Genomic DNA, 16,212 nt, shown 5'->3' with positions numbered 1-16,212 from the left:
TGTGTATCATAACCTCTCACGACTTGACTGTACAGCCACTTTGGACCATTTGAAGGAGGCTTGGTGCGGTGCCTTAGCAATAAACATCACAGAGGACCAGTGGTCTGAAGCTCAGGAACGGGTCCACTCCTCCTCAGTGTGTAGTAAGCATGGACTAATCCAGTTTAAGATCCTACACAGACTGCACCTTTCTAAACACAAACTGTCCAGGATGTTTCCAGGGGTGGATCCTTCTTGTGAACGATGTGGATATAGTCCTGCCTCTTTGTCTCACACATTCTGGAGTTGTCCGGACATCACTCTCTACTGGACAAGAACATTTGAAACTCTTTCAGTGATTTTAGGGACCCAACTTCCGGTGGACCCTGTGATGGCACTATTTGGGGTGCCAGCTCCTGATATGAGTTTAAATAGTAAGCAAAAGAATGTCTTGAGCTATGTTACGTTATTGGCCAGGCGCCTGATTTTACTTAACTGGAAAAGCAAAAAAACCCCCTACCCATCAAAATCTTCAGAGAGACATAATGCAACATTTACAATTGGAAAAAAATTAATTTTCACTGACAAATAAACAAGAACTTTTTTACACAACATGGCAACCTTTTATTGACCATTTTAATGGTAAGTAAATATAGAGACAGCCCTATAATGTCAGTGTATGTGTATTTATAGGTTGCTCTTGTTATTGTATGTGTATTGTTTATATATGTACACATGTATATTTTCTATGCAGGTGTTTTGTTTTGTTCTTTTGTTTTGTTTTGTTCTTTTATTTTTCAAATTTTATATATCTTAATCTCAAAATATTCTGTCTCTGAATAGTTCAAATGTAAAAACTGTGAAATATGTTGTTGGAGACAATGTTATGCATATTTTGTATATCCTAAAAAACTATAATAAAAAAAATTAATAAATAAATAAATAAAAAAAAGTAAACCATCTTTGGAAAACCTAAAAGAGCCCTGCTCTTAGCCGCCTCCTGAATCTCTTTTTCTCGTGCACTGCGCTGCTGCTCCAGGGATTCAATTATCACTGTGATTTCACTGAGAGCTTCTTCCAGATGCTTTTTAAGGGCCTTGTTTTCTTGTAAAAGGCGTGTCTCTTTGAGGCTGCTGTTTGCCTGTGAGCGCTGAAGATCTTCTCTCAGTGAGATGAGGTGTTCTTCCTGAAGAGCTCGTGCACTGTGCTCCTGCTCCAGAAGCCTCAGAGTCTCACGGTGGGCCTCCTCTTGCTGTTTCATCATGTCCATCATGGTTTTCATCTCGAGCTCCAGCTTTTGTTGTCTCACTTCCATCTTCAGTTTTTCTTGTCTCTCGTGTTCAAGCTGCTCCTCCTTCCTCTGAAGCTTTTCTTTAAACTCGTCGCACATCATTGTATCATTCTGACGACTCTCCTCATTTTGTAACTCCAGATGAGTATATGGTTTATATTTCCGGACTCTGGCATTTGCTCCGTTCTTTCGAAGAAACTTCACCATGTCAGTGTGGTCCAGGCGGAGCGCCACACTCAGAGGGGTAAGACCACGGCCATTAAGGACATTTATCTGAGCCCCGCGCTCCAGGAGCAGTTGAGCTATGGACACACACGAGGTGCCCGCTGCCATGTGCAGCGCTGTGTCTCCCTCACTGTCCCGCAGGGTGAGATCTGCACAGTTCTGCAGGAGCATGTGGACACAGGTCCAATGTCCTCCCTGCACCGCCTTCATTAAGGCCGATTGATTTTTATCATCGCGAAGGTTCAGATCTGCATTTACTCCTAAAAGTAACTGTACCACGTCGTTGTATCCAAGAGCACACGCGATATGCAGAGCACTTCTCTGTTTCTTATCCTGCTTATTGATGCGTCGCCTCTTTTTGGTAAGAAGTTTTTCTATTCTGACCAAATCCCTCTGTGCTGCCGCCTTGTGGATCTTCCCCAGGTCTCTGTCCCTGAGCTCGTAGCCCCAAGAGACGCTGCTGCTGCTGCTGGTTTCACCAGTACAACTTTCCTTTTTCTTGGAAAAGTTGAAAAAGTTTTTCAGTGCCTTCCACATTGTGGCAGTTGTAATGTTTTTACAAATGCTGTTGTAAGTGAAAGTGCAAATGTGAAAGTGAAAAGTCTGGGAGTGTCTCTGTGTGAAGTTCACTCTGTTCTGTCTTCTGATCGTCTGAAGTTCTGATCGTCTGAAGTTCTGCTGCAGGACTCACTTACACTTATAAACTTCTGCACTAAAGCACTTTACGTGTCGTAAAGCACTGACGACACGTCAAAGGAAGATTCCATCCACCACGGCGACGGCCCTAGCAACGCCAATGTTCCACAGTGACATCACGCCGGGGAAGAATGTTCCGCGGTTACCACGGCGACACAACGCTCTCACTCAACATGTGTTTAGAAAAAGAATAAACAGAAAATGAAGATAAAGAGAGACATTTTCAGGAGCGTGTGACCATTAAGAAAGCTTACATCATTCTAAAGACATTCAGGAAATATTCTGGAATCTAGTTTCAATACCAGTTTTAGTCTCGATGAGGATCTGATGTAAGATACTTCTGTGTTGGGAAAGTTCATTTTCTACATGAACTAATTCAAAGTTCAGTTCACAAATTTCAAAATGAACTAGTTCCTTCATTGTTCATGATTGTTTATAGTTTATGAAGTTCACAAACAAATTTCTGGAGCCGTTTTCCGCTGTTAGGATCCAACAACCACACAATGACGATGTCCAAATCCCAAAACTAAAATATGACAATATCAGAACCAGAAGCAAAAGTGATATGGTTCAAAAGACTTGAAAAGATCGACTTTGTCAATAGACACGTCCCACTGAGAAAACAAACATGGAGGTTTGATGTTCACTTTTTCAGAAAATCCTTCCCAGTGTGAATTGCACGATGACCGGACGTCTGAGATTCTTGATGTGTGTAAGAAGAGCTCAGAGTAAATGTGCAGGGTTTGTGTGTGAATGTTCTGCTGATCCTTTCCGCTTGTGAAGAGGAAATCACGAGTTGTGTGTTGTGTTCAGGAACTTTTGTTGTCGTAGTGAAATGAAACGTGACGAATCCAGAGTTTATCCTGACCGGTCACTTGGGTTCACTGAAAAAAAGAACTTCTGTGGGAAAAAGTAAAATATAAACAGTGTTGGGAAGGTGACTTTTAAAATGTAATCCCCTACAGATTACAGATTACAGACCCCAAAATGTAGTTTGTAACATAATCCATTAAATTACTTAAGGTGAGTAATGTAATCTGAATACTTTGGATTACTTGATATTGTGATGCTTTTTAAAATTACATGAATGAACCAAACACGTCCTGAAAATTCTTGTTCTCTTCAAATTGTCTGTTGAGCCCAAGTCTCCATGAATAAGCGACTGTTTGTTGTGGAGAAGCAAAGACCAGGAAATCTGAACATAACTGTCTGCTAAAAGAAAATAAAAAAAACTGTCTTTAATTAAACATATAAAAAATATTATTGATAGAGAAATTATTTCTATATGAGACACTGCTGCCTTAAAGTATGTTCACTCTGCTGTTAGTGTCATATTGTTTAGACCTGGTTTAGTCCTGGTTTAGTCCTGGTTTTACACCTGGTTTAGTCCTGGTTTTAGTCCTGGTTTAGTCCTGGTTTTAGTCCTGGTTTAGTCCTGGTTTTAGTCCTGGTTTAGTCCTGGTTTTAGACCTGGTTTATTCTTGGTTTAGTCTTGGTTTAGTCCTGCTTTTAGTCCTGGTTTAGCCCAAAATGTGAAAACCGGAAAATACCACCATGTAATCCATTTATTTCAACAAAGTAACTGTAATCCAATTACCACTCACTGAAACAGTAACTGTAACTGAATACAGTACTCATAATTTGTACTCTGATTACTCTGGTACATGTAATCTGTTACTCCCCAACACTGAATATAAGAAATCAACTGTGGTACTTTTGACACTGAAATAACTTAATTCTGAGAGAACTACAATGTATTTAATTACAAGGGACAGAATGTACTTTTTATTCATGTAGTGGAAGTTTTAAGTTTAATGAGTTTTACGACAGAATCACCACAGACTGTGTAAAAAAAAAGTGAACTGAGTGAGTGTGACGTCACCACAGAGTTCAGCGACGCTCAGATGAAAATAACAAAACTCAAATGACAAAAAAACAGCAGGATCACGTGTCGCGGGTTCATACGAACACTTTATGATCAAAATGACGAGGCTCAGAGCAGCCGGTGTCGGCGGCAAGGGGGGGGGGGGGGCATTTGAGGGCCGTGCCCCCCCCCCCCAGCACAGGCCGTTACTATTACTATTTTAAAATGATTCTGATTGGCGCATTTCACTTCAGGTTGAGGGCACAAACTTTAGCGCCCAGACCAATGACATCACAGTCTCTGTTTATTTAGTGTAATCTGATTGGACAACTGTCCTGTCACTCACGTCACGTCACGTCAACCTGCTGCGTCAACTCGTAACAGCTTCACGATTAGCAACAGCTGCGACTTTAGCCTAAAGCTCCACACAGGAAATGGCGACGACAGAGTCAAAGACCCGACCTGAAGACCCGGGGCTGTCGCCGCCGGGACCCGGGGCTGTCGCCGTGTCGGCAGGAGGAGCAGGAGCACGCATGTGTGTGTTCATGTTGCGGTCATGTTGCGGTCATGTTGTTCATGTTGCGTTCATGTTGCGTTGTGACGGCGTACCCCGCGTACCCCGCGTACCCCCGCGTACCCCCGCGTACCGTCGCGTACCGCCGCGTACCCCCGCGTACCCATGTTGCCCGCGTACATGCCGCGTAATGTTGCGTGTTCCGCGTACCATGCCGTTACCGCCATGTTCGTACCGCCGCATGTACCCCGTTGCGTACCGCCGCGTACCGCCGCGTACCATGTTGCCCGCGTACCCCCGCGTACCGCGCGTACCCCGCGTACCCCCGCGTATCCCCGCGTACCCCGCGTACCCCCGCGTACCCCCGTGTACCACGCTCACTACAGCCCTGGTGCTGTCCGATGTGTGGCTTTTTCTTGCGCGGTTGCTTCTTTCAGTGATGTTGTTCAGGTGTTTTTGATGAGGCTGTTGTTTAAGGTTTACAACCAGTGGCCTTATTGTTTTTTTTAATAAACCTCAACCTTTTATTATTGTCTTGTGTGCGTATCGTCTACCACACAACCTCAACAACTATTGCAGCTAATAATAATAATATTAATAATAATGATAATAATAACACATAATTAGCCTAATACTGTTACTCCTGTTATACTAAGAACAACGTGTTTGAAGCATTTCTGCTGTGTATGACTCCACCGCGTTAAAATATTTCTCAATTAGCACTGCCCCCCCTGCTGGTGACCCACGCTCCTCCAGTAGATGTGCTCTGACGCCAACTCTGAGAGCAGCAGGTACAGACACAGATTCTGATGTAAGTCAATGGGAGCCGGAGTCAGAAGGAGCCAGAAGAGCCACAGAAGAGCTCTGTCCAGATAAACACTTCATGATAATCACCAGTACGTTTAAAGGTTTTACAGTCGCTCCTCACAATCCCAGAAATACTGAGTAACACCTGCGTCCGCAAAGCTTTGGGAGCAGGAGAGCTACTTGGAAATGCAAAAATTGTGCAGAATTGTCCTGTTGGTGTCTTCAGTGTAGGGACCAGTCTCAAATACAAAGTAGGAAAAAAACTGAGGCTCAAAAAGTACAAAATAATGAAAAGCCTTTAACAGCACAGGGCAGATAAAGTTAAAATATGCCAAAGCGTCTCAAGGCAAACTCGAGGTGGAGATCACAGTGTAGATTTAAAGTCATAGGTGTAGGTCACATGTTCACAGTGGACTGGCCCACAGTTCCCTTAGCAAATTGTAGTTACAAGCTATAAGAGTTCAAATATAATACAAGATTTAAATGGTACAAATCCCAACAACCGAAACATAGAAAGACCCATTATATGAAAATAGTATAAAATAGTATAAAAAACCTTGTATAAAAAGATACACAGTGTAAGGAGATATATATAATATATATATATATATATATATTATATATATTAAAGGTCTAGTCTTATATAGTTTCATGGAGACAGGGATGTAAAACAAGAACTGATTTCACATTTAAAGCTTGTGGTTTTAAACGAAGGGGGAGAAATAGTCCTGGAAACTGTGTGGCCTTGAGTAGATCCAGACTCTGTGATAGTTTTTCAGTCTGTCTCCTCCTCTTATTGTTTCTTAAGCCCAGAGTCCTTCTGGACACGTCCGTGCGCTCGGTGGTTGTGTGTTTGGGCTCAGGCGGCCGGAGCTCCGTTGGTGAGAGCGTTTATCCACTGATGGCAGTTGTGTCCTTGGGCAAGACACTTGACCCGCCCCGCCCCCAGGGTCTGTGTACACTGCTGTGTGAATGTTTCTTTGTTGTAAAACACTTTGAGCTTTGAAAATGGAAGCGCACTGTATAAAAATGTATAATTTATTCTACATCAGTAAATACGAGACATATAATATTTACTTCATTATTTCATCACAGCAACGCAATTAATTATGACAATATTTTATATATTTTACTTAACTTATTTACATAAAAAAAAATTATAACAGTTACTCTGTAAATTGACTGTTAATGGTGGTGGTAAGTACATTTTAATTAATACTGACAAGTAAATTGTACCTGATATTACAGCAGTAAAATTGATTTAAAAAGTGCGAGTGCAAATTGTTACGAGGACTTTTTCTAGAAACTCTTACTAGTTATTTTTTTTCAGTGTAAAACAGTTTCTGCTAATTCATCTGCTACAGCAACAAGAGAATAGTCTGATTCATGAGTCGGTTTCACTTGGTGTAAACTGTGTGACTCGTTCGCTCCACAGGAGGCGGGTACTTTTTTATTTAACCAGTCGCTGCTGTTTGGTTGTGACGTATGTAAGAATGTAGGAAGAAGGACAATAACGTCTTTCCCTTTGATAAAATTCACCAAACATTCTCTTTGTTCTGGCTTTAAATCCTCGATCTCGGGAATCGTTGCCAACACAGAATGTCTGTCTCTTCTCTGATTGGCTGGTGCCAGAACTCACACTTCTGGGTTTTTTTGCGAACCGTCTAGTGTTTTCTGATTCTGACCTTGAGCTGGAGAGAAACGAAACTAAGCACTAGGTGGCGCCAGACTGGCTAACAAGAGAATGCATCAAAACGCAAAATAAAATAAAAATACAAATAATAATAATAATAATAATAATATGCCGTATATTTTATTGATCATGTACAGGAGAGAATTTTTAACTTTTGCTGCTCTCCGCCGTGTTGAAAGGTCAAAGTTTATCTAAGTGTTTCATAAAAGTGGAAGTTACAACGTGAGTGGATGTTCATGTGCAATTTTGATGTCAGTTTTTGGTATTTACGATAATCACCGTATCACGTGAAGGCAACATTTGACACAAGACAAACATGTAAAATCTGTGTGTCATTTGTTCATTCATTTTTCAAAATAAAACCAAAAATAACTAAACGAAAAAACAATGATTTTCTTCGTTATTTGTCTCCAAAACCAAAATGAAAAAACAGATAACGATTTGTTTTTTCAGTTTTCGATTTTGTGTTTAAATGAAAAATGGAAAAACGGTAACGGGTTGAACCTAAACCATTTTCAGTCCTAGTCTGGTTCTGGTCTGGTCCCGGTCTCAGTCTCGGTCTCAGTCCCCGGTCTGGTTCTGATCTGAGTCCCAGTCTGGTCCCGGTCTCAGTCCCAGTCTCAGTCCCGGTCTCAGTCCCAGTCTCAATCACAATCTGGTCCTTGTCTGGTCCCGGTCTCAGCCCTGGTCTCAGTCATGATCTGGGCCCGGTCTCAGTCCCGGTCTGGTCCTGATCTGGTCCCGGTCTCAGTCCTGGTCTGGTCCTGATCTGGTCCCGGTCTCGGTCCCGGTCTCAGTCCCGGTCTGGTCCTGATCTGGTCCCGGTCTCAGTCCTGGTCTCAATCACGAACTGGTCCTGTTCTCAGTCCTGATCTGGTCCCAGTCTTGGTCCTGGTCTGGTTCCCGCACTCAGTCCTAGTCTCAGTCCTGGTCTGGTTCCCGGACCTGTTTTAGTTCTGGTGTAGTTCTGGTTTAGTCCTGGTTCAGTCCTTTATTAGTTTTTTTCCATTTTTAATTGAAACACAAAATCGAAAACTGAAAAACCGAATCATTATCTGTTTTTTATTTTGGTTTTGGAGACAAATAACGAAGAAAATCATTGTTTTTTTGATTTTTTTTCATTTTCTTATTTTTGATTTTATTTAGAAAAAACGACTGAACGATCGACACACAGATTCTGTAAATACCTTGAAGTCCTCCCACTTTGACGAGGCTCATCGCGGTCAGCGTCAGCGCTCCGCCGATCATCAGGACGGCCTGGATCACGTCCGTGTAGATCACCGCCGCCAGTCCGCCCGTCACCGTCAGAACGGCCGTCATGGCGATGAGCAGGATGATTGACAGGTAGAGGTTCCACCCTAACGACTCCTGGATGAACAAGGCGCCGGTGTACAGATTCACGGACAGTTTAGTAAAAATGTAAAGCACGAGACTGAGCGTGGCGAAATACACTTTGAGCCGTTTTCCGCCGAATCGTTTGGACAAATATTCGGGCATCGTGTAAACCCCGGACTGGATGTAAACCGGGATGAAGAGCCAGCCGAGCAACTGGAGGAGCAGCAAAGCGTTGAGCTCCCACGCGGCGACGCTGATCCCGCTGGCCGCCCCCGATCCGGCGAGCCCGATGAAGTGCTCGCTGCCGATGTTGCTGACGAAGAGCGACGCGCCGACGGCCGCCCAGTTCATCGAGCGGCCGGCCAGGAAGTAGCCGCTCACGGTGCCGCGGTTGGCTTTCCACATGGCCAGCAGACCGATGGCGAGGACCAGTAAGAAGTACACGGTCACGACGATGATGTCAGCGGCTTCCATCGTAGCACTGGCAGCCATGTTTGTAGTTTTTTTTACGTAGAGTTGCTCCAAAAAAAACTACAATTCTTCTTTTTTAGTTTAAAAAGTTGCCTGTTCGGTGAAAAAAAAAGGGCTGCTACATTTCTGTGACGAGTCGTGACTGAAAATCTTTGCAGGTTGAAGTTTCGGTGAGTTTGTCCAGGAAGTTGAAAGCGCAACCTGAAAATAAAATGAAACAAACAAACAAACATGAACTTTCACTTTCACACTAATGTCATAATAAACTTCAATAAATAAATGAGTGGATTCCAGTCTGAACCGATTCAAAAACTGTTTCCTCCTCAAAAACAGACCTGGAATTATGTTTTTTTTCATTCACAGGTTAGAGTAAATCTCTACATCTCCAAAGCTCAAAATACTCTGTTCCACCTTGTGATGTCACAGAGTAATAGATTTCATTACTGTTATGGGAATTAGAATGTGTTTAATGCAGATTTGTGCAAATCTCACAGAAACAAAAAACCTTAAAACCTCATGACTAATTTGCATAAACTAAGCGAAGAAAATAAAATCAGCTCTTGTGTCGCTGATGTGGTTCAACTTCTGTCGGATTAAAAGACATGACTCAGGTGAATACAGGTCAGTGTGACCAGATTTGTGTTTGTCAAAACCAGGACAGCGTACGGGGGGAGGGGGGCGCGGGGCCTCGTCATCCACATTGAGCGACTCTCACCTGGAAAAACTTTTTCATGTTTTCTGTGTCCTGGTGAACTTTTTCCCATTGGACACAGAAACATATGTGCTGCTTTATACACTGTGCACATGGACTCACACTTGTCCCGATTAGAACGGAAAGTGTGGAATTTCTTGTCCAAATCATCGTTAAAAACACATTTGCGTTTCTGCACGTTGCAGACTGACCCACTGTTTGTGTCTCGCTCCTTTTGATGCACAGAGAGCTACATGTACAGACCCTGTTTGTCCCCGGACATGGACGTTTGGTCGCCCTACGCTACGCACAACAACCTACATCCAGTTTGTTGATTAAAAATGAACGTAATCGATGAAATTCTTAATGGTCAATTGTCGATTAATCGACTAATCATGCCCATCCCTAGTTCCTAAGTTATGTTATCAGGTTCTTTCTTCAGACCAAGAGTTTGTTTTCATACCTGACAGTTTCGACGGCGTAAATGTAACATCGTATACAAAACGTCTGCATGTTCTGCAGTAAAACACACATCAGGAAAAGAAACAGGGAGGGCGTTCAGAACATAAAAAAAGGAACATAGAACAGAACGCGAGAAGGAAACAGCGAAGGCGAAACGCGAGCAACAAAACACAAAGCGGGACAAGAACAACTCAAATGGTCCGTTTGTGACGCTGTAAAAGAGAGAAGCACGTCGTTCTGGACTGAGATGGAGCAAACAAACACCGTCGCTGGATTAAAGAGGCAGTCGGAATACGGAAACATGTCCACGGGACGATAAACCGGGACGAGGGGCTTTTCTACTCTCACACACCTGGGGAAAAAGAACCTAAACCTAACATAAAATATCTGAAGAATAAACGTACCTGATTGGATTATTGTTCTAAACTGTTTATGTGTTTAAATTTCGGTTGCACGTTAAACTGCCCCTCCTTTTATGTACGTTTAATTTGATGATTTAATTCATGTTGTGTCATGTTATGTTGGTGTTTGTGTGCTTCATGTACGTGTCTGAAGACTGGAATAATAAATATGTTTACAGTTCATTTTCATTCATATCTCAGTCGTAGTAAAAGTTTGGAGGCTTTTTTCACGTGGCCACAAGAGTCTATTGGTTCATAAAATATTTAATTTATATTTCTACTATTGAGTCATATGGTCTATTATTATTATTATTATTATTATTATTATTATTATTATTATTATTATTACTGTATTATTATTAATGATGTAATTACAATTCAGTTATAAACCAGGACTGAAGCAGGACTGAACTTGGACTAAACCAGGACTAAACTCGGAATAAACCAGGACTAAACCGGGACTGAACCAGGATTAAACTGGGACTAAACCAGGACTAAACCAGAACTGGACCAGGACTAAACCAGGAATAAACTGGGACTAAACCAGGACTAAACCAGAACTGGACCAGGACTAAACCAGGACTGAACCAGGAATAAACTGGGACTAAACCAGAACTAAACCAGGACCTAACCAGGACTAAAACAGGACTAAACCAGGATTAAGCCAGAATTGAACCAGGACTAAACAAGGACTGAACTAGAACTAAACCAGGACTAAATCAGGACTAAACCAGAACTGAACCAGAACTGGACCAGGTCTAAACCAGGACTCAACCAGGTCTAAACCAGGACCAAACCAGGTCTAAACCAGGAGCAAACCAGGACTAAACCAGGACTGAACCAGGTCTGAACCAGAGTGAGTTACAGGTCAGATCTGTGGAGAGGCGACCCCGCTCACAGTCTCTTTATCGATGTTTTTTTTTTTTAATTTGTAACTAAATAAACGCAATAAATAAAAGTAGACCTGTTTAATGTCACACTGTGGAACATTCCAGGCAGAGCAACGACGTCTCCATAGCAACAAACCCTAAAAATACAAATAAGAAATAGGCTGAACACTGCGCCTGTTACGATCAGTGCTTTTCCAGAAGGTTACGTAAACAAGCTTTTTAATTATTTAACATTAACTTACAGTGTGACCTTAAAATCCGCTACAGTAAAGCGTCAGGTGAGACGTACAGGCACGTCAAGTTTGCACGCAGCGTCACTCACCTTTACGTTTGCGTCTGTCCAACAAACCCGCATCCAGAGCTTCGTTTTTTCGTTTTTTGTTTTGTTGTTTGTTTGTTTTTTTTGGACGGGACCGGGTCTTTTCTGGTCGCGTGCTCCAGGCGAACGCGGGTTTTGTGACGGGCACGAGGGGCAAATATGAGGCACCACGCGACCCCGCCCACCGCAGCATCACCCGCGTGCACCGTGCGTGGAGGTGCGCGTGGTCAGGGGACGTGCAGGTAAATACAGGTAAGCGCGCGCACTCGACACCGTGTTATATAAGCTGGTGTAGCGTAGCGTGTTTTGTTTTTTTCGCTGTTGACACCGATAATTTCACGCGTATCACGTTTTTATTTGTATGTTCTTCGCTTATTTGCGTAGCTCGTTTTAAATATTCGGTTTTGTCAGGCGATGCTAAAAAAATAAAGTGACCAAACGTTTTTATTGACCCGGGACGGTCCGAGTTTTGAGCCCAGTGTCCCGTGTCACAGCAGATTTATACAAAAACATTAATTTGTCCCAGTTTTATACAAGAAATGTGCCTATTTTGAAACAAGTTAACACCTGACAAGAGTAAAGTTTAGGGACAAAGTCAGATCTGGCTCTAAACTAAACACTCACTGTCACAGAAACCATGACAAGTATTTGTTTTTTTCAAGCAATGCTAAAAAAAAAAGGTGTCCAGACATTCCTATTTCCGCGGGACAGTCCCAGTTTTGAGCCCAGTGCCCCTGTCCCAGAAGATTTGTCCAAAAACACTCATTTGTACCAGTTTTGTACAAGAGAAGTCTCTATTTTTGACCAATTTAACACCTGAGCAGAGTAAAGTTTAGGCACAAAGTCAGATCTCGCCCGAGCTTTTGTCTGGGGTGTATTTTTTTATTTCCTTGCTGTTTGGGATAAGTAGAACCTAATCAGTATCAGAACTAAACTTAGTTTTTATACAGGAAGTAGATTCTTCTATGAGAACACTGTCGATCTTACTGTATGACACCAGAAAATGTGCCACTTAAATGAACTATTTACAGATGTAAACTCTAGTGGTGTAAACTGGTGTTGGTCTCGAGACCAGACTCAAAACCACTTTGTAACAGTCTTGGTCTCGTCTCGGACTCGAGCACATTTGGACTGGGTCTTGTCTCGGTCTTGATGGCACTTGGCCTTGGTCTTGTCCTGGTCTCAGGACTTTGTGGTCTCGGACTGGTCTTGGTCTCCATTAGTTTGATCTCCACTACAACACGAGTAAACTCATTCAAGTTCAGCAAATAACACGGTACAATCAATAACATTAAAGTTCCAATGTCGTCAAACGAGGACGTGACATGTCCTGACGCTCTAGTCGCCTGGAATCAAATGTGTCACATTTTAATGCCAGATGAAGATGTGAAGATATATAAGATGTGAACAGACGTTATTGTACATAAATACTTTGGTTTCATTCATAAAATTTGGACATAAACTTGACCTTGCTGTTTTTTTGTTTTGGGAGCTGCTGGAGAAGATTTTTGTTGATTTTCCCACCATTTTTCATCCACTGAAGTTGGTGTGATGTTGTGATGTCATCAGAACACGGTGCGAGTGTCCCTCAGTTTGACTGACAGGTCAAAGTTTTAAACAATGGGGATCATGGTGCTAAGAGACAAACATGTAATGTCCTTGTTTGAGGACACAGAGTCTCAAGAGTTTAAACTAAACACTCACTGTGACAGAAACTATGAAAAGTACTTACTTCTGATCACAGCTCTGGACGGACGACACTCAGGAGAGAAACTGTCACCTGTGGAAAAGAAAATATGTTTTAGTTGTTGTTAAAAGTTTGTCCTTTTGTTACATTATTGTATTAAGGATCCGACTTTACTGCACTTTAGTCTCAACTCAACAGTCAACACTCCACACTGGGGCGTCCAGATGTTTGTGTTGACCCAGGACAGTCCCAGTTCTGAACCCAGTGTCCCCTGTCCCTGCAGATTTGTCCAAGAACAGTAATTTGTCCAAGTTTTATACAACAAATGTCCCTATTTTGGAACAATTTGACACCTGACAAGAGTAAAGTTTAGGGACGACGTCAGATCTGGCTCTAAACGAAACACTGCCACAGAAAACATGAAAAGTATTTGTTTTTGTCAAGCAAAAAAATGAGGTGTCCAAACGTTCCTTTTGACCCGGGACAGTCCCAGTTTGGAGCCCAGTGTCCCCTGTCCCTGCAGACAGTAATATGTCTCAGTTTTGTACAAGAAATGTCCCTATTTTGGAACAACTGAACCTGGGGAAAAGAAAATAAGTTTGAATTGTTGTTAAAAGTTTGACCTTTTATTACCTATTATTACTTTATTGTATTAAGGCATCGGCATGACTGCACTTTAGTCTTAACTCAACACTCCACACTGGGGTGTCCAGACGTCCCCACTGACCCGGGACAGCCCCAGATTTGAACCCAGTGTCCCCTGTCCCTGCAGAGTTATACAAGTAATTTGTCCAAGTTTTGTACAACAAATGTCCTTATTTTGGAACAATTTAACACCTGACAAGAGTAAATAGATGCATAAACTGTCATTTGTTTAAGTAAAACACAGAAAAGCTGCTTAAAAATGACAAAAGCATAAAGAAACGTGACTGCACAGACTCACATTAGTGCGCAGCGCAGAACACTTCTCCTCCGTTACGCACTCGAGTCACAGTTTGATTATTTCCGTCCACCACAAACCAGGGATGTCCCCGCTTTTTCTTTTTCTTTTTTATTCCGCTCTGCTCACTCCACGCTCCACAGATAACAATGATCTGTGGTTAAAAATACACCCAGCTTAGACACCGGAGTCACGGACGCTCCGGAGCCGAGAGGAGCGCGTCTGGAGCGGCGTCCGGAACCAGAACCGGACCCAAAGATCAGCACGGAGCAGCGTTACAACTCAACACAACGATATAAACAGTCTAAATATGAGATAAATATAATAAAAGTGTAATATTTAGACTGGGATGTTCAGGAGATGGAGCTGCCCCGCATCGTCTGCATCCAAAAAACGTTTAACAGTTTAACGTTTAATGTCGTGACTTTATCGCGTCCAAACTGATAAAAACGCTCAAAATCACACACGTACTGACGTCACAGTTTGCCGTGAACGTTTTGTGCATTAATGAAGTCTAAAACGATTCGCTTTTCAAGTTTATTTACTCACAGTTTCGTCCTCGGGCAGCAGGTGGAGCGTTAACGGCCGAACAGTGACGCGTCCCCGGAGCGAATCTGAAGCGTTTTACTCGACTGCATTTAAAGTGCAAAATGTTCTTTTCTGTGGCCTTGAGTGACACAAATATGTATCAGCTAAAAAAGATAACATTTAGAATCGGACTATACAAAGTTTTTGGCCCTGATGCTGTGGATTCTTGGATGGATAATGGATCATTGTGTTGGAAAAGAGGCTGTAAGAATGAACTCTGTGCCGTGTGACTATTTTTACATTTTTGCAAAACAGAAATCGACAGTGAAGATCTGAAATGATTTAACCGCAGAGACTGAACCAGGACTAAACCAGGACTAAACTAGGACTAAACTAGGTCTAAACCAGGTCTAAACCAGGTCTAAACCAGGTCTAAACCAGGTCTAAACCAGGTCTAAACCAGGACTAAACCAGGACTAAACAGGTCTAAACCAGGTCTAAACCAGGTCTAAACCAGGTCTAAACCAGGACTAAACCAGGACTAAACTAGGTCTAAACTAGGTCTAAACCAGGTCTAAACTCAGGTCTAAACCAGGTCTAAACCAGGTCTAAACCAGGACTAGACTAAACGGTCTAAACTAGGTCTAAACCAGGTCTAAACCAGGACTGAACCAGGACTAAACAGGTCTAAACCAGGTCTAAACCAGGTCTAAACCAGGTCTAAACCAGGTCTAAAACCAGGACTAAACCAGGTCTAAACTAGGTCTAAACTAGGTCAGGACTAAACCAGGACTAAACCAGGTCTAAAACTAGGTCTAAACCAGGACTAAACCAGGTCTAAACCAGGACTAAACCAGGACTAAACCAGGTCTAAAACCAGGTCTAAACTAGGTCTAAACCAGGACTAAAACCAGGTCTAAACCAGGACTAAACCAGGACTAAACCAGGTCTAAACTAGGGTCTAAACCAGGACTAAACCAGGTCTAAAACCAGGACTAAACCAGGACTAAACCAGGTCTAAACCAGGACTAAACCAGGTCTAAAACCAGGACTAAACCAGGACTAAACCAGGACTAAAACCAGGTCTAAACTAGGTCTAAAACCAGGACTAAACCAGGACTAAACCAGGTCTAAACCAGGACTAAACCAGGACTAAACCAGGACTAAACCAGGTCTAAACCAGGACTAAACCAGGACTAAACCAGGTCTAAACCAGGACTAAACCAGGTCTAAACCAGGACTAAAAACCAGGTCTAAACCAGGACTAAAACCAGGACTAAACCAGGTCTAAACCAGGACTAAACCAGGACTAACCAGGACTAAACTAGGACTAAACCAGGACTAAACCAGACTAAACCAGGACTAAACCAGGACTAAACCAGGACTAAACCAGGACCAGGACTAAACCAGGACTAAACC

The 16,212-nt window shown here is 42.5% G+C and overlaps 2 protein-coding genes across 2 annotated transcripts; both read right to left on the bottom strand.

The window, feature by feature from the left end:
• Positions 1–495: 495 nt before the first annotated feature.
• Positions 496–2,146, bottom strand: LOC129411783 (ankyrin repeat domain-containing protein 7-like). The gene is made up of 2 exons (XM_055163774.1): positions 952–2,146; positions 496–509 (listed from the first exon to the last, which is right to left on the bottom strand). The coding sequence occupies exons 1-2, from the start codon at positions 2,030–2,032 to the stop codon at positions 496–498; spliced, it is 1,095 nt and encodes a 364-aa protein (XP_055019749.1). The 5' UTR covers positions 2,033–2,146.
• Positions 2,147–6,235: 4,089 nt separating this feature from the next.
• Positions 6,236–8,896, bottom strand: LOC110153453 (sodium/myo-inositol cotransporter-like). The gene is made up of 2 exons (XM_055163766.1): positions 8,257–8,896; positions 6,236–6,354 (listed from the first exon to the last, which is right to left on the bottom strand). Exons 1-2 carry the CDS (start codon positions 8,894–8,896, stop codon positions 6,236–6,238), a joined length of 759 nt encoding a protein of 252 aa, XP_055019741.1.
• Between the last annotated feature and the right edge of the window lie 7,316 nt (positions 8,897–16,212).

The sequence above is a fragment of the Boleophthalmus pectinirostris genome, unplaced genomic scaffold, assembly GCF_026225935.1.
Source record: "Boleophthalmus pectinirostris isolate CB_2022bp ecotype Guang Dong unplaced genomic scaffold, ASM2622593v1 HiC_scaffold_11, whole genome shotgun sequence".
NCBI classification, from domain to species: domain Eukaryota; kingdom Metazoa; phylum Chordata; class Actinopteri; order Gobiiformes; family Gobiidae; genus Boleophthalmus; species Boleophthalmus pectinirostris.
The sequence above is the reverse complement of the archived record's forward strand: the minus strand, read 5'-3'. Positions and strand labels throughout refer to the sequence as shown.